Source organism: Azolla caroliniana, unplaced genomic scaffold (assembly GCF_043228905.1).
Source record: "Azolla caroliniana isolate FFs.n. ecotype wild unplaced genomic scaffold, voAzoCaro1.0.p SCAF_1, whole genome shotgun sequence".
Classification (NCBI taxonomy): domain Eukaryota; kingdom Viridiplantae; phylum Streptophyta; class Polypodiopsida; order Salviniales; family Salviniaceae; genus Azolla; species Azolla caroliniana.
The window spans coordinates 36,451,953-36,477,240 of NW_028230436.1; the positions used below are offsets into that span (position 1 = coordinate 36,451,953).

The 25,288-nt window shown below is 37.1% G+C and overlaps 4 protein-coding genes across 4 annotated transcripts; 2 read left to right on the forward strand and 2 right to left on the reverse strand.

Annotated features, from left to right (window-relative positions):
• The first annotated feature begins 684 nt into the window (after window positions 1-684).
• LOC147870256 (pentatricopeptide repeat-containing protein At5g16860-like) lies at window positions 685-2,764 on the forward strand. Its single transcript, XM_087338358.1, has one exon. The coding sequence runs from the start codon at window positions 755-757 to the stop codon at window positions 2,549-2,551; it is 1,797 nt and encodes a 598-aa protein (XP_087194484.1). The 5' UTR covers window positions 685-754; the 3' UTR covers window positions 2,552-2,764.
• A 641-nt stretch (window positions 2,765-3,405) lies between these two features.
• Window positions 3,406-4,266, forward strand: LOC147870257 (uncharacterized). The gene is made up of 4 exons (XM_087339676.1): window positions 3,406-3,549; window positions 3,632-3,797; window positions 3,940-4,017; window positions 4,118-4,266. The coding sequence occupies exons 1-3, from the start codon at window positions 3,454-3,456 to the stop codon at window positions 3,975-3,977; spliced, it is 300 nt and encodes a 99-aa protein (XP_087195802.1). The 5' UTR covers window positions 3,406-3,453; the 3' UTR covers window positions 3,978-4,017; window positions 4,118-4,266.
• A 6,895-nt stretch (window positions 4,267-11,161) lies between these two features.
• Window positions 11,162-13,413, reverse strand: LOC147870258 (allene oxide cyclase, chloroplastic-like). Its single transcript, XM_087338373.1, has 5 exons — window positions 13,242-13,413; window positions 12,781-13,061; window positions 12,211-12,359; window positions 11,929-12,072; window positions 11,162-11,674 (listed from the first exon to the last, which is right to left on the reverse strand). Exons 1-5 carry the CDS (start codon window positions 13,295-13,297, stop codon window positions 11,423-11,425), a joined length of 882 nt encoding a protein of 293 aa, XP_087194499.1. The 5' UTR covers window positions 13,298-13,413; the 3' UTR covers window positions 11,162-11,422.
• A 4,673-nt stretch (window positions 13,414-18,086) lies between these two features.
• LOC147870259 (allene oxide cyclase, chloroplastic-like) lies at window positions 18,087-20,352 on the reverse strand. Its single transcript, XM_087338382.1, has 5 exons — window positions 20,162-20,352; window positions 19,683-19,930; window positions 19,232-19,380; window positions 18,966-19,109; window positions 18,087-18,732 (listed from the first exon to the last, which is right to left on the reverse strand). The coding sequence occupies exons 1-5, from the start codon at window positions 20,242-20,244 to the stop codon at window positions 18,481-18,483; spliced, it is 876 nt and encodes a 291-aa protein (XP_087194508.1). The 5' UTR covers window positions 20,245-20,352; the 3' UTR covers window positions 18,087-18,480.
• Between the last annotated feature and the right edge of the window lie 4,936 nt (window positions 20,353-25,288).

The window sequence follows — 25,288 nt, forward strand, 5'->3', positions numbered from 1 at the left end:
CATGGACTCTCGACAAAGAGCATGCTTTGGTAAATCTTAATTGTTGTAAATTGTTTTAGCAGTGCATTCTTTTACATTGACCCCCCATATCGCAAGCATCACACTCATAAGAACTTACAGAAAATGAGTAGTTTCTTTTTTGCTCTTAAGCTTAACAATTGTATCTAACCAGTGCCAATAAAGATTTCGGTCTTTTCAACAGCTTTTAATGCATAACTGCATGTTGGTACGATTTGATCAAATTGATGAAGTTAATGTCATATTCAATAAAGTTGTTGCCAATCGAACCAATGATGAAAAAAGATAACGCCACTCATATATTGAATTTAATTTCAAGTTCATGTAATCATTAATTTACAATTATGGTGGCAGGCTAACTTCCAAGCTCAATGCTAGATTTATATATGACAAGGCATTTGTTTATTTCTGTTAGATTCTTCAATGAATTACTATCTACCTATTTACTTGATAAGGCCAAATTTGTTCTTAGCATATTCAAGGGTATTGGATAACAACATAACTATAGACATAGGACTGATACCCCATGGGACAGTGTTACGGCAGAGGCTATATTAGAGACCTCTTTGAAGCAAACATCTCCCACCAGTTTATAGCCTTTCTTGGAATGTGGGAACACGGATTCAGTTGAAAGTGAGATATTTTCAAAGAAATGCATAGCAGAAAAATAGATAATGTGTAAAGTGCCTTTGTTTACATGGATGTAATTTAAACCAACATCGATAACGAGTACACCATGCTTAATCCAGTCTCCACAAACAAGGTGAGGAATGCCAACTGCAGTAAAACCTACGTCCCTATCCCTATCTCTTGGACAGATTCCAGAGCAGCCTCTGCAGATGACAGTAATATGGTAGCTCTTCCAGCTACTCGCTTCAAACGAGAATTCTCCTTAAATCTGAAAGAACATTTATTAACCCACGCCAGGAATAGAGCCTCACAACAGGTGCTAGATTATTATCAACGCTTGATCTCTTCTTCAAGTATAAAGCCTGATGAATATGTTTTAGTTGCTGCCATCAAAGCATGCGCATGTAAAGGAAACCTAATTCTAGGTAGGTACATTCATGTCGATATCATAGATGCAGGGCTTGAATCTCATGTGTATGTAGGAAGTGCACTTGTTAGTATGTACGTGAAATGTGGTAGCCTTGATGATGGTGAAAAAGTCTTTGATGGGTTATCAAGATATGATGTTGTTTGTTGGAATGCATTGCTTTCAGGCTACGCCTATCATGGACATATGGAAAAGATGGTTCAATGCTTTGACAAAATGAACAAGTCTGATCAATTTCAGCCCAATTTGGCTACTCTGAATGCATTGATTGCTGGATATTGTCGAGATAAGCTCAGCCACAAGGCTTTGCAAGTGTTTACGCAAATGCAACAAGAAGGTAATTGGATGCCTGATGGCGTTACCTATGCAAGCCTTCTCAATGCATGTAATTGGATGGAAAAAGCACATGATCAAGGCAAGATGATTCATGTTTTTATCATAGAGTGTGGGTTTGAATCTGATGCCTTTATCGCGAATTCCCTTGTGAATTTGTATGTAAAATGTGAGGATTTCAAGCATGCAATTCATGTTTCCAAAAGAGTAGAAAAAATGGACTGTGTGACATGGAACGTTTTAATTGGAGGCTATGCAATGCATGGTCATATTCAGGAAGCCATTGAGGTTTTTAACAACATGCGTAAAGCGGGTATTTGTCCTGATCTTGTCACGTGGAACTCTTTGCTAACAGGATGTGTACAACATGGCTATGGTCAGCAAGCTTTTATACTCTTTCAACAAATGCAGGAACAGGGTTCAAATTCCGATAAGGTCACATTTGTGAATGCCTTAAAAATATGCTCCTTACTAAGTTCTCTGGATCAGGGAAAAGTGATTCATGCTTGCCTTCTAGACACTGAAATGTGCTGTAATCTATTTGTTTGCAATGCATTGATTGACATGTACGCTAAATGTGGGAGTTTAGATGATGCCTCTAGACATTTCCATGCCTTATCAAAGAGGGATCTAGTGTCTTGGAATACAATTATTGCATCATATGCCAGTTACAGACATCATATGATAGTATTTGAATGCTTCAGGGATATGCAAATAGATGGGTTTCAACCAGATGAGATAACTTTCCTCTGTGTTCTATCTTCATGTACCCATATGGGATTTTCGGAAATGGGTTGTATGTATTTTATGTCCATGAGAGAATGTCTTGCCACATCTTGCAAGGTAGAGCACTATAACTGCATTGTGGACTTATTGGCTAGGAAAGGTTGTTTGAAAGAGGCCAAGTCCCTGCTTGGAATGATGCCATTTGAAGCAAATCTTCGAGCATGGACTTCTTTATTGAGTCATTGTAATACTTATGGTGAACTAAAATTAGGAAGGCATTGTTTTAATCAACTACTTTTGATCGATAACAAATATGCCTCAAGTTATGAACTTATGTCAGCCTTGTATGCGCAGATGGGAATGTGGGAGGATGTGGTCCGAGTTCAAGAATTGAGAAGACGTGTCAATGCCTCATAAAGATTTTGTTGAATGTAAGATCTGGATACATTGTCTCATTTTCCTCTTGGTAGATCTTTGATGATATGATAAAGGTAGAGAGGATGAAGAAAATAAATATAATAAACTGAAATAGTCTATCAGGACAACATGTTTTATGTCTGCATGTCCAATTTGGCAAGCACTTCATGAGGCTAAGCTATTATCAGTCATGTCCTCAAGTTTCTTAGAGAATTTCAAGGAACTCTTACAGATTTGATCACTTCACTTAGGACCAACCTTTCATCAAGAGAAGGCCTTGGTTATATGAAGAGGATCATTCATTGAAGATGCATCATATTACTTGAGTTACAATGCTTGAATTATCATTCTTATGATGTATAGGATAGATGCTTTCATGTCGGGGCAGTTTTAAAAGGCCCTTAAAAAGAGATCGAACCTCCAGCATACTAATACATTCTTTGTCAGAAAGAGTTCGAATTTCAGGATTCTGCTTGAGGCCAAAATTTCAGAGAGAGATTAGCATCTACTAGAGGCCGAAAATTCAGCCTTTGAGGAAATTCATGATTAGAAATATGGGTGAATTCATGTTATCCATATTGAAATAAAAATAAAAGTTCCATGATCATGATATTAATCCATTTGCTGAAATGGTTTTAGAGATGGTTGACAGTCATGAAGTGGGCATGAAATGCATAACTAATATGTATGGGTTGAGTAAGGGGCGATTGGACTTCGAATCCAAAGTTACTTGGTGCTGTAGATAAGGCTATAGTCAAGTTCAAAAATTGCTCATCTTTACAACAAATTATTTTTCTTCAACGAATTTGACATGATATGATACCACAAGCAGACCACACTAGTTGGGCAAATGATGTATCTTCTATTTTATTGCTATTGATAATTTGGAATCTGAATGTGTCATGTTGCAGAAAGGAATGCTTTTATTTGACACAGCTCAATATGATGGAATCCTAAAGAAGTTGCATATGTTTAACTCTTCCTTAGCAACTGATGAGGTAGTACCATGCTTCATCACCTTCTATTTAATTGGAATGCAAGAGCTGAATGATTTTGGTGATGCGAATCACATATTGACAGGGAAAGAAAGAGTGCGTCCTCAGTGAATTAGAGCTTTTACAACTGCATACAACTATTTCAATTCTGCAGGATGAGTCTCATTACCATACCAGCAGTTTGAGAGATGAGGATATTACACCAGTGTGGAAGATGCTTCTTTCATGGCCAGCATCTATGTTGTTCCCAGGTTCCCTTCCTGACTTCACTGTTATGATCATTTCTTTTGTTTAATAAATAAAGTATTTTATAGTACTTCAAAATATAACTATCTGAATCAGAAAGCTAAATCAATCATGACAATGACTTACTACTAGAGTTTCGATGAACAGATCTTGATATTTTAAGAATCACTCTTTTGCATCCTTAAGGCACAACGTTATCTGCACAATATGCACATTCTGGGAAAGGTGAGTACTGTCTAGATATATTGAAAACGTTTGAGAGTGGCTAGAGTGAGTTTTTTATATGTGAATTGTTGGAGTTCTTTAAAGTTTCACAATTCTGCAGACATTATCATGGAGTCTCTAAAGAAAGCAGCTGCATTGCCTGCTATTGATGCAAATAAATTGATGTAAATACGCATTGCTGTTAACTGTTTCAGGCATTCTGCTCTTAAACAATGGATTTCATCCAACCGAAGTGAGGTTTGTCTTACTCATAGGCTCAAGTTCTCTCAGCTGCCTTGGAGGTAAGGCTTTCTTAAATTTTCGCAGTTGTGTTTATTTTGCTAGAACAAAGCTAATGTTAGGATAATATTTTTCCATACATGGCTGGGCCTGATGAGCAAGATCCAACATGCAGATACAGGGCTCTTGTTACTCTTAAGGTCTCTTGTAAGTTTCTCCTTGGTATTTTTTAATGTCAGGAACTATTGCTTTCTTGAAGATAAATGACAAATGGTTTTTGTTCATTCTTTCTTACAATATTAATGGGCTATTTACAATTTGTTTTATATTTCGTTTTAATTGCTTCCAATACTAGAGGATATAATGTTTATATCAGTTACACAAACTACTCTTTTTTTATTTTGCAGATCATGGATGGGCTGATGAAGAATATTGCTGTGGATTTAGATGTTGGAACCATAGCTAATTTTGCAGCTCTTTCAGCTGATTCAAACATTTCTAAAGTAGATAAAGAAATTCAATATATTCTGGAGTCCAGTTAGATTTCCGGCAAGTTTTACAATGATAATGAAAGGTGGGGATTGCATCATCTTTTTAAGCACGTGATTAAACCAGAGACTTCAGATGAATTATAGTTCTGAGACTAGTGATTGAGCTCACACACCAGTGGGGATTGGTAAATATTTTTCCATTTATTTTCTGGCTTTGTAAAATCCAAATGCTGGAAAACAAGAGTTGGTCTTATTTGCTAAACAATCCTCTAATGGAGAAGCACCACCTGCAAATAGCTGACAAGCCAGCAGCTTTTGTAATGGAGACATCATTGAAGAGTAAAATGTCACTCATTATTCATTCAAAAATAGTTCTGCTAATTGATAATGTGCTCTCTACTGACTTTTATAACCTTAATAAAAGGCCTATGTCTTGTAATATAGAAGACCCAAACCAATAATTTGTTGTAAAGATGTGGAAGGTTGTTCAAAGATCATCATTTTTCTTCAACGAATTTGACATGATATGATACCACAAGCAGACCACACTACTTGGGCAACTCCCTCAAAGGGGGAAAGATGTCTTGCTTTTCCGCTTAGCTATTACCTATGTAGACTCCAAGACGCTTTCAAGGATGGGAGAAATGTTTCGAAGTGGGACATTGTAGCCTCTGGTAGGAACACATGAACACAGTGCCGTTACAAGGTGTAGAATGTACTGGTCTGTAAAGCATATGTGCACTACTAATACAGGCGATGCAGTTCAGGGTATCAATGAAGGGTCGGAGTCTAAGATCTAGATCATGACAGTTCTTCTACCAAGTGCTGGATAAGCTTCGCCCTTGCCCTAGGTGAGCCACCTTAATAATACAGCAATCTTATTCTAGCACTTTGAGTATCTTACAGAAATGCAATTGAGTATCTAATACTAGTTAGGCTCTACTCACATAATCTTGAAACCAAGGAATGTAAGTGTGCTCTACTGAAATATATTTGAGATCAAGAAAGATGGAAGTGTTCTTTTCTTATATACTTCGATCATTTAAGGTAGATTAAGCACACCTTTAGTCTGTTAGAGACCCTAATCAAGGTCGAATCAGAGGGGTTTAAATGTAAATGGTATCAAATATATAGATTAGATTCAATGCCCAAAATATGTAGCCTAATAAGCAATATAAATTATATTTCGTTCAGGTTCTCAGAGACATGAATATATTGACTCTTTCTTTCTTTCTTTACAAAATACACATTCGTTTATAATAAAGAAGCAAAGAATAAACCCATAATCAAGTCAGGCCTCACTGATAAGTGTGAAAATATGGCAAAAGTTAACTCAAGCATCAGATGCCTCGCTGAGACACACTAGCTATTCTAACGGAGAGCTGCAAGAACATCAACATTAGATGCTCATTAAAGGGGGTAATGTTTGCTTTGTACTTTTTTGATCCGATGGGTCACATCTGGCTAGATACTAATAAAATTAGCTAACGGCTACCTCTTCATCCCATCCTTTCCTCATAAGGTGTTCAAAATCCATGTTCTAAAACCTTTCATGGTTAAAGAGTCCACTTTTAGCTTAATGGAATCCTTTAATGCCAGCCAATTTTGGGAAATTGTTCACTGGATCATTTTTTAATCCAAACAACGCATAAGTATTCATCACAGGATTGCGGAAACCTTTGGGATATGCTTTAATGTGAATGAACTAGGTTCACTCCTTGCTGATAAACCGGCAAGAAAGCATCAAAATATCATCAGTTTCCACGAGCAGGTGAAGGTGTATATATCAATAATAATGTATAGTAACGCAAAACAGTGACACTAATACTGTTCCTTATTGGAACAATGATAACTCAGAGATGAAGGACTCAAGCATGAAGCAAGAGGTAAGTAAAAGTATTAAAACATTTTCCGTCTATTTAATTAAGCAAATTATCCAGTATACTCCCTATCTCTTACAAAGATTGTTCCACTTATTTTGCATAATAGAAATTCCATAAAAGAAAGATTAGATATAGCATATAAAAGAATACTATACTATATTGCAAATGTTCTAACGCAAGATACAGTGTACATTAATACTGTACAGAGATTCTATCAATGATTGAAACAGAGATAAGCGAACTCAGAGATGAACTCAAACACGGAGCAAGAGGAAAGTTAAACAACATGAAAATAAAATCATCAAAGAGTCGAACATTTAGTCTATCTAATGAAGCAAAATTATCTAGTACACTCCACATATTTTACAACAATCGTTTCTAATGATTTTACATAATAGGAATTCCCGAAAAATAATTATTAAATATAGCGACTATAAGAATGATATACTATATCCTAAATGTTCTGACACAAATTACAGTTTACATTAATACTGTAAAGAGCTTCTATCATTTAATAGAAGTCCATCTAATTAAGCAAATTTATCTAGAACGTTCCCTATCATTTACAACGATCATTTCTAATGATTTTGCATAACAGGAGTTCCATAAAATAAATTATTAGATACAGTCATTATAAGGATACTATACCATACCATTTATCCAAGAGGCCTGCTGTTGTGGTACATAGGCATTCCCTGGAGAAAAAATTCAAATTAATAAATGACATGAATAAGAGAATCAAAGGTTGAAATATCAGTGAGGCCTAAGAAAATGCTTCAGTTCATGTACTTGGAGAGGAAAATGAAAGGTCATATGGAAGTCTTCAAAAGGCCACGAGATCAAACGTTACATCCATGTGAATCTTATCGAAGTCTGGTAAAAGAAAGCAAAAGTAAATTGAACCTAAAGTATGCGGTTTGCCTATGTGACTAGGCTGTGATCAGAGAATAATGGGTAGAAGTAAAGTGGAGGACACAGGATATGCTGCAGACACACTGATGTAGAGCATGAGTGGATCAGTCCATGAACACTATCATAAGATGATGCAGCTTGACATAAATCACGCTTGATCTTGGGCAATGATACACAGTAACTTCAGACGCAGGCTCCATCTTCTAATATGATAATCTGTGTATCCTTTTGTTTCTAGAGAAAAACCTTCTACATTAAAAAAAATCTCTAGAAAAAAACAGCCCTGAACATCTCCAATAATAGAACTCCATCCATGAAAATGATTCAAACCCCTCCCTAAAGAGGTAGTAGAGACGACCCCGATTTCACTATGAATTGTGATGCAGATGTGGCGCTTCTCAAACTCTGGTTCTTGCCTATGGAGTAGAAACATGGGGACCCAATCTTAACAAGGCAAATCATGGGAAAGATTTAGAGACCTTTAGTGTCAATGATTGCCCGCCCGCATGATAAGGAGCAAAGCATCAGTACCCCACGATATAATCCTGGCAGAGATGGGAGCAACACCTATAATCACTGAGGCATTGTTCCGATCAGTGACATTTATCCAACACCTTTGGGAGCTCCCTAAACAAAGGTACCCAAGGTTAGCACTTATGTCGTCAAGACAACCGGCTAAAAATGGAGACATTCATTGTTGGTATGCTTAAATGCAGCAATGGTTCGAGTCACATGGCATACCTATAGATGCACTACCCCCGTTCGAATATAGATTGGACTGTCTCCATCTAAATATAACCAAAGTGGTAACCTAATGCTAGCTTCATTTGGCTCAATTTTGTTTTGCTTTTGAGGACATATTACAAGATAGAATAAACTGTTGCTTTAGCCAAGCAAGTGGTAGTGTTCCGAAATGTGATATGTGTGGGAACAGGGCGATGCCAATTCGTTGAATCATCATCGCTTGTGTAAATCCACAATTCATGACCAGTACCACTTTTAATGTGGAGAATTGAAGCTTCAACTGGGTGCCGTGTAGTTTATTGTTTATTGTGATCGTGTATGACGTATTAAGCCTTTGTGAGACTCGACCTATATTAGTATATACTTGATTTTCATCTTTCACAGACGTAATGTATATTTTTAAATCCTTGTCTCCAAAGAATCTAAATGCTTTAGAAAATGGCACATTCCCAAACCTGTTGTGAGAAATATTATGGTTACATTTACATATTCAAATTTGAAAAAAGCTTGTAATGGTGGTTCACATAATCTCTTCAATAAATCAGGTATATATGTGTTTTAAATATAATGTGTACATTCGACTGCTAACAATAATAGCCATATGTATTGAATTACTAGTAGGCATTGTACACAAGTTTAGTTAGCGTCTATTTCAAAGTGGATCAACACAAATTAATATCAAGGTGCAAATGGCATCAACTACATAGTATAAATTTTAAGTTTCATCATGACCCCTATTTTTTTTATGTATTTAGTGGATAAGTCAAGGTAGAAACCCCTTGCAAATGCCAGAAAATTACTGGTTTTTGTTGCGCCTTGGGGATTTATTTTGCTACACAAGAAGTGTCATCTGGTATACTGATTTTAATATTAGTTTGTGAATTGATGATGGAAATAAACATTTATATGGATGATGTGGGTATTTTTAATTGTAAGTGTATGCATTATACAATGTATATGAAAACCAATGCATTATACTCAAGAGTTAAGAATCATAGAACCATAACCACTGCTTTCGTAAACTAAAAAGTTGGAATAATAAAAGCATATGGATGACATGGGCTTTTCTAGTCATAAGTGTACGCATTCCAACATAATTAACACATTCATAGATATATTACTTACATTGTCAGATCCATATCTCTACTGACTATTTGTCTTTGTTGCAGCTTTACATTGTTTTTATGTTTTACTGGATGTCATTTGTTTAAAAAAAGTGTGCAACAAAATTTGGTTCATGTACATATGTTACGGTAGTGAAGCTGAGGAATGTGATTGTGCAACAGCTATATCTTGTATTTGCTATTAGAAATATACAACCAAGGACATACATGGGTCTGCTCACTGATATGCACATTTAAAGTTGTATGCATAGATTGACACATGCGTGATATTCGTGATATTCTCCATGTGCAATATTCTCAATATTTGAGAATACAAAATGGCCCCAAGAATATTAAAAAAACATTCGTTTTGTAAAATAAATATAAAAAATTATTTATTTATTTAAATAAATGTATTTCACCAAAAAAAACAATTATTCATTAATAGATTATAGTGTCAAGAGAGTTTATGAAACTTATTTTAATTAATTAATTTTTTAAAAACGAATATTTTTATATTTATTATACAAATATGATTACTATTAGTATGAACTTTGAAGATATAATTATGTAGTTTGAAGTACCATTTTTAATGTCAAGATAAAAATATCCATAAATTTTGAGGAAATAAAAAGTGAGAAATTAATCGGCCTTTATTTTATTTTATTTATTTATTAAAAATAAAACTACTATACATTTATTATAAAATTTTAGTAGTGTCAAGTCCCCAAAGTTCCTCTTTTATTATCCCTATTTATTGTTAAGTTCTTTTTATTTTTATCTTAGGAATATTATTTTTTTTTAAGTTTTTATTTTTTTTGGGGGGGGGGGTTAACCGAATACTTGACTACCCATTCGTATTCGTATCCGTATTCGTTTGCATTCGAATGGGAAACCCCACGAATGCGAATATGTCAATCTATGGTTGTATGCATTCTATCATTCATATTGATTTCTTTCAAAGACTAAACCATGTTAACCCATTGAAACAAAAGTTTGAAGGATACAAAAGCAGCCATAAAAGCAAATTAGAATAGAAGACTTTAAATTCCTACTCACGTGTTTTCCTGATGATGATAATGAGTAAGAGGGAGGGAGGGGCTTCATGCCATACTGTTATTTAGTAATCTACTCATTTTTTAACGAAGTCAACACCTCTTTGGGACAAACCAGATCTCTAAATTGACATTGTTTCCCTGACATTTTCCTTGCTGGGAAACAATGTCAAAACGTCGTTATGGTTAAGAAGAGTGATGGTCCCGCATACCTTATTTTTGACCAAATTTTAAAGTAGACAAGCAGGAAGTCAAGTTGTATCTCTAGGTTAAGATGCCAAGCTGAGTCGGCAATTAAGAATGTAGATTATATATGGGTATCTAAAGGTAAAATCCTAAAGAAGGAAAAGGAAGTCCATTTTCATGTCAGGCTTAAAGATTTACATGTGTTTTCTCCAACACAAGCATTGGGGATGGGCACATTGTATGGCACACCTTGTGGAGTCCCACCATCAGTTAAGAAAACCAAAGCAACATTTTCATCCCCTAGTGTAATGGGTCTTTTTTAATTCCCTGTTGTTTAGGTTATCATCAACATTATCTTCTCGAAACAACCCACTACATCCCTCTGCTCAACAGTATACACCATGTGTAAGAGCAATATTGCTTCATCATTCTCTCTCTCTCTCACACACACACACACACACACACACCTCATTAATTGCTATCTCTTGTTAAAACAGATTATTTAAGACCCGAATTTCAGTTGACACTATAAACACTATTATCTGGGAGAAAACTGAAAACATGGTGTGGCAACGACATGGTCAAAATCTTTACAAACAAGAAGGTTACAAGTGGATGGAAGGACAGGGCGTATCCTGTTTTGTCAGGAGGAATATCACAACCATCATACAGAGTGTATTACAGTGGTTATCCTGCAAATGTGCTAGACTCCTATCCTTTTTAGTCAACAGTAATCCAAAAAAGAGGATAAAGTTGGACATAAATGGTCTTTAGTATGTTTGGATGTTAAGGTGTAGACCACCAGACCACTGTCAGTCAGTGAAGTTGTGTAATGCAACTCCTGGGGAAGAAGCATTGGGGGCTGGTTTCACATTCTCGGTAGGAGGTACAGTGTCCCATATCAATTCTGATGGTAATTTGGGTATGCCATAAAGCTTGAATCTATAGAACAAGGATGTCGGAAATTTGACATTCTTCAGTCTGACAGTACCATAAACCCCCGTGAAAATGCCTGACCCGCCTGTCACGGCAAGAGTAGTGTCTTCATATTCAGCATATGGCCCCTGTTTCATAAAAAATCCAAATATAAATCAATAAACCACATATAAACAGTTGTTTGGGATTTCAGCTGAGTATCACTAGGTTTTCAAAATTTATCCAAAACCCCAATCTAGTACAAAATGACCAGAAATACTACCATCACTCTGTAATAGTAAATATTTTGTAGTACATAGGGGTTTGTATTCAAAGCGACTAAATATTTTGCACTACATTCAAACATAGTGCAGTATGTTGATATCATTATAGCAATGCCTACCTGAACTGAGATATGCCCCAAGTCTCCAAAGTAGAAACTATATGTAGCTTCATATAAGCATCCACCCTTTTGCTGGTTGTATCGCATGACCATGCAAACTCCAGCTGTAATACCCAATCTCTTCTTTAAGGACCCATCAAAGAGCTGCATTACCATTCCAAAACATTAACCAACCTACTAATAACATGGGGGTATTTTTCGAGCAGTTTTTGAAAAGCAACTTCGGCCAATACCCGAACAATTCTCGCAAGGGGTACGTTTTGTTTGTTATTTTGTTATTACCTTATTTGTAAAAGCGACTATCATGCCAAGTCCGGCCACCGGCCTCAACCTCTGCATATCAAAACCAGGCTTATTAAATGGCAGAAGCAGGGGGCTGTTTCGATCTTGCTCGTTGAACTCATACACCGTCAATTCTTGGGGTTCTTTATCTGCAGCACATAAACGGAATAGAGCATATTTAGATACACTTTGATTAATGAGATGCATTTAGTAAGGTGCCATGAATGAGTTGTATTTTGATAAATGGCAGTTCTGTCATAAGTAACATGTATACAAGCATGCATGCATGTGTGTGTATGCATGAGAGAGGATTTTTTTGAAGACCATGCATGGGGTCTTCTTGAGTCCTGACTCCTCCCCAAAAAGAGAATGCAAGAAATATTTGATAAATAAGAGCTACGTAATGTGTAGCATGTTTGATGATATGAATACAGTAGACAAGAGATGGGCCAAAAATCTTCTCCATGGATCCCTAAAGCACAAAGTAAAAAATCTCTCCAATAAATGGATGCTACTACGAATTGCATAACATGTTTTGTTATGAAATGGAAGAACAGATGGGCCACCTACCATCATCTCTCGGACTCATGCTGTCATCTCTCGCCCTGCTACCCTCCTCTCTCGGATTAGTGCTGCCATTTCTGGGCCTGCTCATGGGGTTGGTTTTCTTAGTACTGTCGTTATTGACTGATGGCAATGTGACACTTGTCGCGATTGTAGGTGGGTGCGCCCGGGAGCTCAAACGTCGATGACCAAAGGTCGTCAGAACTAGTCTTTTTCCATTGAAACGCGAGCATGCTAAATTACACTGCAGTGACTGAATTGATGGGCGTTGTTGAGGTGATGATGGCCTGTGAAGCAAGAGAAATGATCAAAAAGCCGATATGAATACATACTAGACTTCATTCAAGGCTGGGGAAAAAGAAAAATCTCTGATTAAGATCGGAGAAATTCAAGCACATTCATTAATTTTGGTTAGCGAGCTATCAAGGAAAAAAAACAGAGACGGATCAGAGATGTCGATCACTTACGAAGAAGAAGAAGGGGGTCTGAGAACAGAGGCGGAGGAGAATGATGCTGATGCCATTGCCAAGTATATTGGGTATGGAGAAAGACAAGGAAGGCTGTAGAGAGATCGTGAGGGGAACAGAGAGAAAGGGAGATGGAGAGGAATATGTGAAGTGTTGGGGGTTGGGAGATAGGAGTGAGGGTAAGGAAGGATGTATTTATATAAAGAAGAAAGAAGGAAGGAAGTGGGAGGCAGAGAGATTCCATAGCGACAGTCTACAGAGACAGGGGAAGGGAACTTTTTTTCATTCAGAAGCAGCTTGTGCTTTGTGGGGCCACGCGCTCTGCACCTCCCATGGCGGCGGCTGAAGCAGAGATTACAGAGGCAAAGGCAACGCTGTTAGGAGGCGATTCATTGATTTGTCGTCTCTGTGTTTTGTTTAGGGTTTTACCAGTTCCACTCTCTGTATCTCTCTGTCTTGTATGTATGTATGTATGTATGTATGTATGTATGTATCTATGTATGTATGTTTGTATGTATGTATCATGTATGTATGTATGTATGTGATGTATGTGTTGGTGGAGATGGAGATGGAGTGGTCGGCTCAATCATTCATATTCATCCATTCATTCCATGTGTATGACCCAATCCAATCCCCAAAAGCAAGCAAAGTAAAAAGTTCAGAATGAAAGAGATGGGGCTGGATGGGGACATGTTTTCTTTTTTGTCCGCCCGCCCGCCCGTCTGTCTCCCTCCCTCTCTCTCCATCTACCCACCTGCCTATACCTCTCGAAACACGGACAGTGTCTCCAACACCACGCCCCATGGTTCTTATGACTGAGCGTCTCCTCCTCGTCGCGTTCGCCTCCCTTGTCCCCCCACCCTTGCTTACTATTATTGCTTCTCTACTAAGTCTTCGGCTTTACACCAAACTCGTTGTAGTCGCCGGCCTCATATTGCCACTCCTACCCCCTTTTCGTGTCTTGTGGAACTACTATGTACATACATATATCCAAGGACAATAGGCTTGTCTTGACTTAGCATTGTTATATTACATAGCTACTACCTCCTACGATAAATGGGAAAAATCTTTGTCGGCGCTATGATATGCCTTGTCTTTATCTTGCCTCTCAATGTAGTTGTTGCCTCCACCCACGATATATGGGCAAAAATCTTCGTCAGCTCTGCAATATGACTTGTGTTGACACGTGCTCACTTTTAGCGAGGAAAATATTCGGATTTCTTTTGTAATTCAGCCAGGTGCTAGCAACTATCGTTGTAGTTAGTTTGGGAGGACCAACTTTCGACCACGTGTCGATTTAAAGAATCGCGTGCATTATTAACACAATCACATGTGAAAGCCAAATGTCAATTTCCAATTTGAAAACTGGAAACTTTGTTTGTTTAGCTACCTATGTCTATTATTTTCCTAGCAAAAAACTTTTGTTTTGTCCAAAACAAAAAGATGCCAAGGGAGCCAAATTTTGAGGTCTAAATATGCATATGTTTTAACATTATTCATATTTCAAAATCATTTACCTTATCTTGTTAGAATTAGCATTGCTTTCGTCCCAATTAAAGCTATAAACCTTCAATATCATGTCTCTTACCGTCTTTTCATAAGTTTTGTAATCTATTATGTTGTAGCTTCATATCGATGAAGCTAGTGTCCTTTTGAGATTATGACTGAATTCCATGATACAAACCATCAAACTACATCATAAGTGATAAAGTTGATCGCCCTACAAGTGCCCAAGTTCCTTTTGTAGATTCTAATTTTACTACGTGACTTGTTGGGAAGATTATAATATGGAAAAGGCACTTGAGCACAAGCATTAGATTGAGGACATCATCCACATATATATAGATGTCATTAATCTAATGCTTTCATATACTCATAAATTAGAATAAGAAGAATCGAACTTGTTACGTCATTGAATGATAACTTTTACGTATATGGTTTACTGGAAATGCAATAATGCTCTCTTCTTTGACGTTTCTAGTCCACTGATGTCATGACGTTTATTTAAAAAATGTGTGCAATGAATTAGATTCATGTGTGCTATATGCGATTAAGATTGATGCAAAATGACATATTAGAATTTAAGTCATGAGAAAGAATACAAATTTCATACTCTCTTTTTTTTCCAAACAAGATATCCTTCCATTAGTTTTAAAAAGCGTATCTGCTACAAAATACAACCAATAGGTCAGCGCTGCTGCTTCCAGCAACACCTTTGTTACAAAAAACTTCAAAAGCTTCCTTTAGAGCCTTGTGAAAAAGGGAATGATGTACAAAGCATTACTCACCTATTACTCACATATATTATAGTACAAATTTCATACTTGTGAGAGTGTGACTGGATTTAACAATCAACTTACGGGAGATGAAAAGTAACTTAGTGTGGCAGGCATGTTTTTGTACTGATATTGTCGGGTAATATGCACACTAAGAGTGGCAATTGCATGTCAAACGAAAATATTCGAAATAAAACTTCGGGAGAAACTAAAAAAGGTTTAAGCCAAAGCATATTTTAATTATATTAAAGTGTTTTTGTCAATCACTTGAGGAGAACCGTTGCCAATGCAAGTAGATCCCAGAGTCAACTCCCCATTTGGACAAAAGTTTTTGGAACAAAGGCCAGCTCTCTTCATTGACTTTTAACTTTCGGGGAAAGACGCTTTTTTTTAATATAGGGAATGAAGAAGACGAGGAATATTGTAAATGCATTTCTATATTTTACAATACCTAGTTGGATTGAGAAATAAGAATTTAGATTATATATTGGTCTCTAGATATAAATAGTAAATAAAGTCAAAACCTCAATGTCAAGCTTAATCATTGACATATCATTGAACATGGAGACATTATATCGTTGAACTTTTTCTAGAGTCCAAATCATGGTAAAAACATTTGCATGCATTAACCTACCTTGATTCCCTATATTTTATATTTTATATTTTAAACAAAATATCCTTTCATTAGTTTTAAAAAAGGCACATCAGCTACAATGCTATGTTTTCCGTAGAGATTGTGCAACTATTGAAGCCGAGTATCCCACAAAACCTCCATCCATCACAAAATCTAATTTCATTTTTGTATGTACAAACAATTCTCCCATGTTGCCACATGCTGTCAACATACCAAAAAATGTCATCATATAAGGTAAGTGGAAGCCACAAGCATTTGAGGATAAAATTGCATAGCATCCTCATTCTTATCATGCTTAGTATAGCCGAATAACATGGTAGTCCATTGTACCATATCTCCAACAAACAATAATTCATCAAAGCTTTTGGGCTTCAATTATTGCTCAGCAAATGCAAGCATTAACAACGTTGTAGTGACTGTTGATGTTGATTTGAAGGGCTTGAATAATTCAAAATGCATTAAACAATTGGTTGGTTGGTGGCTCATAGGTTTCACATCCATTGTTTAGCCCACCTGAACTGAAAGATCATCGAATGTTTATTGGGTTTTTTCAAGCTCGCCACATTTAGCATACATGTCCACGAAAGCATTCCCAAGCTCAATATTGTCTTCCAACAGTCTCATACTCACAATTTCATTGTGAATTTCTATATCGTTATCAGCCACCACTACACTGCCACATGCCTTTAGCAAACTTACAAGGGTGTTTGCATCCGAAGAAAGACCATCATTTTGTATTTGTTCAAAAGGATTCCATGCTTCCTGGCCAAATCTATGTTGGGAATATCCTGAAATTAGTGCATTCCAAGAAGCCACAACCCGAACCGACAGCCCCTTGAGCACTTTTTGTACTTTTCCTACTTCACCACATTTGACATACATATCCACCAAAGCAGTATCTAGTTTCTGAACATTACCAATCAATCTTTCACTTACAATTTCACTTTTGATTCCCTATTTTTTAGGTTCTTTTCATCAACATTATGGTCTCGAAAGAACCTACTCCATACCGTTGCTTCACAATATACACCATATGTAAGAGCAATATTACTTCATCATCAATTCTCTCTATTTCTATGTTTATAGAGACCCATCTATGCATTGGCGAGAAACTCCATGAGGTAAAGGTATTTAAATGGGGGCTGGTATACCGTCTCCGACCACATGTGTTAGAAAGCATTAGAGGGTTTGATGGAGTGGTGGTGTTGTACAAAGAAGAGATTCATGAATATATAGAGAGTGAGTGTGTGTGTTGTGCATAAGGATGTAAAGGCATGTTATTTGTGAGAATTATCGAGTTGATATCATTAGAGTGGAAAATGGAAGATCATGAATTAGCCTCACAACATCTCTTATGTAGGAGAATGGCCCACTACAAGGCACTCCTGCTTATCAACATGTTATAGTATAGATTTATCAACAAACCTTCTTATATGGATACACATCTATCTCATGCTCTTCCTAGTGTGATAGAGTAGATCATAACCTCTTTACATCATTTAGATAATGAGATAGGCACATATGCATGCAAATCTATAGAATAATACATCTGCTAATTCTGCAATCGAGAGATATAGACATGAGAACAAAATGTCTACCACTATGGTAATCTTTATGAAGGAGAGTGAGATACAAGTGCCTTTCCAAAAAAGACTATGAGGTGATAGACAAGATCATGGAATACAGAGACCACATTGAAAGATAACATTACAACCACAACTTTTCAACAATGAGCAATCAAGACTCTCTTTAGCCACATCGCCCCTTCTCGTGATACAAGTAATTCAGAAAACGACGACATGATTGGATTATTTCTTAGTCACACTTCTTTAGTTGCATGTATTTAAATTCAACAAAAAGTGGAATGGCAATTTGGCCTCATAATATACATGAAACAAAATACTCAATACCAATGTTTCAATTCAACAAAAACTGGAAGGGCAATGGATTATTTCATTAATCACCACGTCTCACTAAAACAAATTACTCAGACCCCAGATTTTCACTTGACATTATCAAGAGTAATGTCGGAGGAGAGAATGGAGAACACGATGCAGCAAGAAATGCCATAAAATTCTAGTAGCATGAATCTCACAATAGTTGCTTGGAAGGACAAGGTAGGTCATATTCTGTGCGCAAGAATGACTATCACTGTACATGGTGCTTTACAATGGTTTATCTTGCGAAATGGTTTGTGCCATTTTCATAATTAAGACTGGTTCATTATTGAGGATAAACCTCCAAATAAACCGTAATTAAAATATTAGGGTTTTGAGTGTTTAAGGTATGAGGACATTAGGTCGTAAGGGTTTAGACCACCAGTTGATCGTCAGTCGGTGAAGTTGTGTAGTGCCACTCCTGGAGATGAAGCATTGGGGGCAGGTTTCACATCCTTGGTAGGAGGTACGGTGTCCCATATCAATTCTGATGGTAATTTGGGTATCCCATAAAGCTTGAATCTATAGAACAAGGATGTCGGAAATTTGACATTCTTCAGTCTTACTGTACCATAAACCCCCATGAAAATGCCCGTCCCACCAGTGATAGCAAGAGTAGTGTCTTCATATTCAGCATATGGCCCCTGTTTCATAAAAATCCGAATACAAATCAGTAAAACAAATATGGACCAAACATGTTGGGGGGCTTTCAGCTGAATACCACTAAGTTTTCCAATTTTCCCCAAGCCCCAACTATCTATCACTCTGTAGTAGTAAATATTTTGTACTACATAGTGGTATTCGAGGTATAGGTATTTTGTTCTACATTCGAACAAAGAGCGCATGGTATGTTAAATATCATTATAAAAAAGCCTACCTGAACTGAGATATGCCCCAATTCCCCAAAGTAGAAACTATATGTAGCTTCATATAAGCATCCCCCCTTTTGCTGGTTGTATCGAATGACCATGCAAACTCCGGCTGTAATACCCAATCTCTTCTTTAAGGATCCATCAAAGAGCTGCATTGCCATACCAAAACATTAGCCAACCTACTTGTTACACATGGGTACTCTCGCAATTTCGGTCAATACCCGAACAATTTATGTAAAGGGTACGTTTAGTTTGTTAGTTTGGTTGTTACCTTGTTTGTAAAAGCGACTAACGTGCCAAGGCTGGCCACTGGCCTCAACCTCTGCATATCAAAACCAGGCTTATTAAAGGGTAGGAGCAGGGGGCTGTTTCGATCTTGCTCATTGAATTCGTACACCGTCAATTCTTGGGGTTCTTTATCTGTAACACATAAAACAAAACAGAGTATATTTAGACACACTTTGACTAATGAGATGCATGCATGTAGTGTGCAATGAGCCATATATGAGAGAGAGATAAAAGTTGCATTTAATGAATGAGAGCTGTGTAATGAGTAGCATGTTTGGTTGTATGTATGGATAACAGTGGAGAAGAGATGGGCCTATTACCATCTTCTTGTGTCCCTAAAACACAAACTAAAAAGCCTTTCGATGAAAATGGATGCTACTACGAATTGCGTAACATGTTTTGTTATGAAATGGGAGAAGATATGGAGCACCTACCATCTCTTATCCTGCTACCCTCATCGATGGGATTGGGTTTGCCATCTATAGGACTGCTCATGGAGCTAGTTTTCCTAGTAATGTCGCTATTGATGGATGGCATTGCGACACTAGTGGCGATTGTAGGAGTGGAGCCCCGAGAGCTCAATCTCGGATGACCTTTGGGCATGGTGGTTGTCAGCACTAATCTTTTCCCATTGAAGTGAGAGCCTGACTGAAGGGATGAGCGTGGTAGAGGTGATGATGACCTGTGATGTAAAGAAAAATGAAGAAGAAAGCAGATATATAAATATGTTAATTGGACTCCATCCAAGGCTTACATAGATTTTGATTCTGCACAGTAAAGGCTAAGAAAGAAAACTATCGAGGGATTCCTCTCGTTGGATATCAATTAGAAGAGTAAAAAACGAGTAAAAGAAGAATGGATGAATGAATGAATGAATGAATGAATGAATGGAGCAGAGATCTAGAACACTTACAAGGGGATGAGGGAAGTTGAAGACGACGAAGAAGATTGTCTGAGAACAGAGGTGGAGGAGGCGAATGATGCTGATGCCGCCATAACCAGGTGTGATGATGTAGTAAGGAAGTGGGTGTGGAGAAAGGGTTTTTCTCTTGAATGATCCTGAAGGAGGAACACAGACACAGAGAGGGAGGGAGGGAAAGATATATATATATAGATATAGATATAGATATATATATAGGTGAAGAGGAAAGTGGGAAGTGGGTTTAAAATTGAAGCTTTGATTGATTTTACAGAGATGGGAGTGAGGTGAGGGTAATAAGGAGTGATGTATATACATATAAAGGGAAAAAGTGGAGGTAGGCAGAGAGAGATGGGAGTTCTTTAATTTCATTGTTTCTCTTCTTCTTCTGAGGGGGGGAGGGAGGGAGGGGCCAGGGACCACGCGTAGTAAGTAGTACCGATGCAGACGAAGAGAACGCAGAAAGCAGAAAAGAGAAAGAAAAAGAGAAGAACAGAGAAATGCCACGTCTTCTTCTCTCATTACGCAGACGAAGAAAAAGCAGCAGACGCAGAAAGATGGAGAAGGGAAGAGAGAGAGGAGAGAAAAAAAAGGCCCACATCTTCTTCTGTCATTAATTTTCTTCTTCTTCTTTGTCCTCTACTCTACTCACTCTGCTTTCCTTTCCTTTCCTTTCATCGTTCGTGTGTGTGTGTGTGTGTGTGTGTGTGACGTGTGTGTGAGATATGTATGTATGTATATGGGTGTTTTGGTGGTCGGCTCAAGCCTATCCCAAAGGTAGTTGAAATTGCATACATACATGATACATACATACATGCTCACTTCTCGCGACAGAAACATAGGTTGCGTAATCACTTTCTCACACTGCTGGAAACTACGCCACGATATCAACGTTGTTTCGGGTGGATCAAGTTTTCCTCACATGTAGCTTCCAAATAATCACACGTGGGCTCGTCTTGTTTCTGTTTCTGCAAGCTACGAAAGATAGGGTTTCGCTGTCTACGCCCAAAAGAACATTCTCTTGTCTTACTTGTTACCCACATTTCATGTTTTCATCCCCATTAAATGTATCAAACTTAGGATGGCACAAGCCTTTTCCATTCTTCTCATAGATTTTGTAATTTATGATGTACTAGTTTCATGTAGGAGAAAGGTAATCCCTTTTTTTGAGATTACAAACACATTGTACGACTCAAGCTATAAAAACTACATAAAGACCAATCAAACGTCTTGTACTATGTAGTTTCTTGTAGGAGAAAGGTAGTCTCTCAAAATTGGTCATCCAACTTGTAATTTGAGGTAGAACCCCTCTTGTATTTATCCTTATAAAAGAAATGTCATTTGGTATTTTGAATGCCACATGGGAAGTGAACACAATTTGTGTGTGCCTTGGGGGTAATTTAGCTAAGCGTATACGTGGATGATGTGTGTACTATGGCCCTTCTTAGCCATAAGTATATCCATTCCAACCAAAATTTCAAAGTAAATGGATATTAACATATTGATGTTCTCTTCTTTGAAGGTTTCTGGTCCACAAATGTTATGGCATTTCTTCAAAAAAGTGCAACACATTTGGTTCATGTTTGTGTCGGTGTAGCAAAGTTGATTGCATGTGATTGCACATTACTTTAAAAAACATGATCAAACTTTATGCGTAATGACAATTTAAAATGTAAACCTTAAGAAGGAATCCAATTTTGATACTCGGATATTGAATAATATGTCAAGGTTCTCTTCTTTAAAGGTTTCTAGTCAACGGGTGTTGTGGCAATATCTTCAAAAAATGGTGTTTTGTGTTTATTGAGTTCACATGATTGCACAACAATGATATAAAACTGAGTTTCATGCATAGTGAGATTTAAAATTTTGTCCTAAGAAAGAATCCAATTTTGATACTTGTGAGAGTGCCATAAATTTTATTAACAATCAACTTACCTGTAGTCAAAATAAACTTTGGAAGGCATGTTTCTCGTATGGAAATTGACGGGCTTGGCTCGTGTATGGAAAGGGGTATGAAGATCAGCAAGCATTTAGTAATAGAAGTTCAATTCATGAAGTAACAACCAAGGGCATATGTGTCGATATGCACATTAGGAGTTGTATGCATTGATTAAATGTTCGAATGTTATATATCAATTTGTGACGTCAATATGCATGTCAAGATTTGTATACTACTGAAGGCTATTGGATCTCAAACCAAGGCAATCGAATTTTTTTTTGGTGAGAAACAAAAAATAACTTTTCAAAGAAGATGAGGATGGCTTCTAAAGTTTGACACCTACGCATATTTAAATTGTGTTACATGAGCTTTAAATGACTTACTCGAACCAATTTTGTCATAATGCCAATTTTCTAGGAAAGTCAACTCCACTTTCGGACAAATTGTTTTGGAGACAAAAATAAACTCTCGAGGTTGACTTTTTCTTTACTATGCAACGAGGTCTACACGTTGTTTTGGTCAAGGAGAACAGCCTTATTCCCGATGGAATTCATTTCTCTATGTTAGAGATGCCAAGCTGAGTTGACACTTAAGAATCTAGATTATATATATTGGGCTCTAAAGGTAAGAACCTAAAGAATAAAAAAGAAAACCTATTCAAGTCGGGCTTCAACATTTTACATACGTTTACTCAAAACATTTAGGCATTGACTCGTGTTTCCTCGGACATGGAGACATTTGTGTGACCCACCTTCTTGGTGGAATACTACCATTAGCTATGAAAATCAAAGTAGCAACATATAGGTGTGATCTGACTCGTTTGATCCCCTGATCTTCAGCCTTTCACTGTCAAGTTTCAACGTTATCTTTCTCTCTCTCTCAAGAAAAACAAACAGCTCAATTCCAATGTTTGAGATTGTCACCTACAAGCCGTGTTTTGTTCTCTCATTAATTGGTTGGAAAAACAATGCAATTCATGTTTTGTAATCCCATTAATAAGCTCTTAGAGGGTAGTACAATAGAATTTCCCAAGAGCTCCTCATACTCACCTTCTAAGCTCTTCTTATCCTTCTTCTTCTTGGCCTCTCCATCAGCGCTTCTTCTGAGTACATGCATTAAACCACCGACATTTTTGGACATCACCAACCACCTGTGTCACTAGCCACGTATTGTTAAGTTTTTTTGGTGATCTTTTGTCTTATTGACTATTGACTTTGTGACCCAATTTGATGCTCCTATGTAGGAATTGGAATTGGATCGATCACTTTTCTTCATACCTTGTCTCACACCACCATAATTAATTTTTCCCAATGCCTATTTTCCTACCAAGCGAGTGATCAATCTAGCCAGGCAATTGACAATTGTGTGATTCTTTCATCAAGCATACAAGGTCCCAAAATGAGGCATATGGCTATTAAAATTTTTATGAAAAGAGATCCACATGTATGACCATGAGAATGCCTCATGTTTCTTATCGTTCCACAAATTTAAGTCAACATTAATGCCTTTATAAATTATGGTAGTGTATGATGATGAGCATTTGCTTTGTTACTGGGTACACTTGTACCCAACTTGAACTTTTTTTTATCAAACTTAAGTAAGGATGAAGGTATACAGAGTGGTGGAGCTTATGTAGCATACAACACATAGATAACATTCATGTACTCCTTGGTGTTGGCCAAAAGTTTTTTCTTAGCATATGCCATCACGTTTATCAAAAATTTCTATCATGGGATGTGTGCTCACTATGCACATGTTTGTGTGAGTAACACAAGACAATTTTTCTGACAGCATGTCAATTGAATGATGTCATATATGATATGTTTGCAAGTATATTTGTAAGCAACAAGGCTTTACTAGTGAAGATGCCTTGAATGTGGAGACTATGACAATGTCCCATCAAAGATGTAACACTTCACGAGAAGAAAAATGAATATTGCTTGAGACATGTTGAGTCATTTGATGCATTGCCATGTAAACTCTTACTTGAAGTTAATGGCAATTACCTCTCATATGACCAATTCCAACTAATGGTTTGCATAATAATTGATCTTGACACATACATTTTGAATAATCGAGGTATCATATGGCAAAGGCTTGTAATGCAAATGCAAGCAAGTAATTGAAGGTCTGTTTATACACGAGCATAGAAATGCAATTATACTGTGCCAAAACTATTTGTTAAATGCTACAAGAGTTGTAACATGTACATTGACATATGCTCAAGAAAAACTTCTTTGAGTCTCCATGGCAACAAAAACTGAAGAATGTGGGCATCGCTGGCACAAAAAGGCACATGCATTTCCCAATGATCTGTAATTACCCTCCTTTGGCTGATCCACTTTCTACAACCAGGAAAGAATGCATTCCACTTCGATCACCTCCACTTTCAAGCAGGCACTTGGGAAAGCATTGGGTTGGGAAGGTCTTAAAAACGAACTGCATTACATCAACTAGGTGAATGCACTTGTTTGAGATGGTCTAACTGTTGAATTTTATATTCAATCTTGGGAAGATTTAAAATCCTCCATTCTTAGCTCATAATATGCCTGGCAACACATTACCAATTTCGCCAAGAGAAGGATTGCTTAAACTCAAATCCCAAAATGGCCATGTGTGAATCTCTAGTAGATTGGCAACACATCTATATGTTAACCATGAACAATTATTGTGATTCTCTTTGCATGCTTGCTATACATATATGATATCCATAGCATCTCTGCACTCTCTTCTTTGAATGTTTGAAGTTTATTGAATATAGGAGATATCTAGATCTTATCATATATCCGTTTATTGTAGGTTTTCACTTCATCATGAGGTTTCCCACGTTCACTGTAATGTGTTACAGAAAATCAACGTGGAGCCAGGATGGATGTAGCTTGTTTGCTAAGGTTCCCCTCTAGCAGAGATTGTCAGGTCATGCATTTAACCCATACATTCCACAGTGACATCTAGTAAATTAGTGCAATTACATTTGAACCCAGAGGACAAGCTACTTAAACTACAACTTAATAGACAATAAGTTACCGGCAGAGAGATTCACCTAATTACTATGAAGCCCAACCTGTATGAAGAGTTTATGCCACATCATGAACATGATCCCATGAACAAAATCCCTCAGACATGGCAATGAAGCAGAGGCCTTGAGATTACTACTTAATAGGGGAGGGGAGAATCAACGG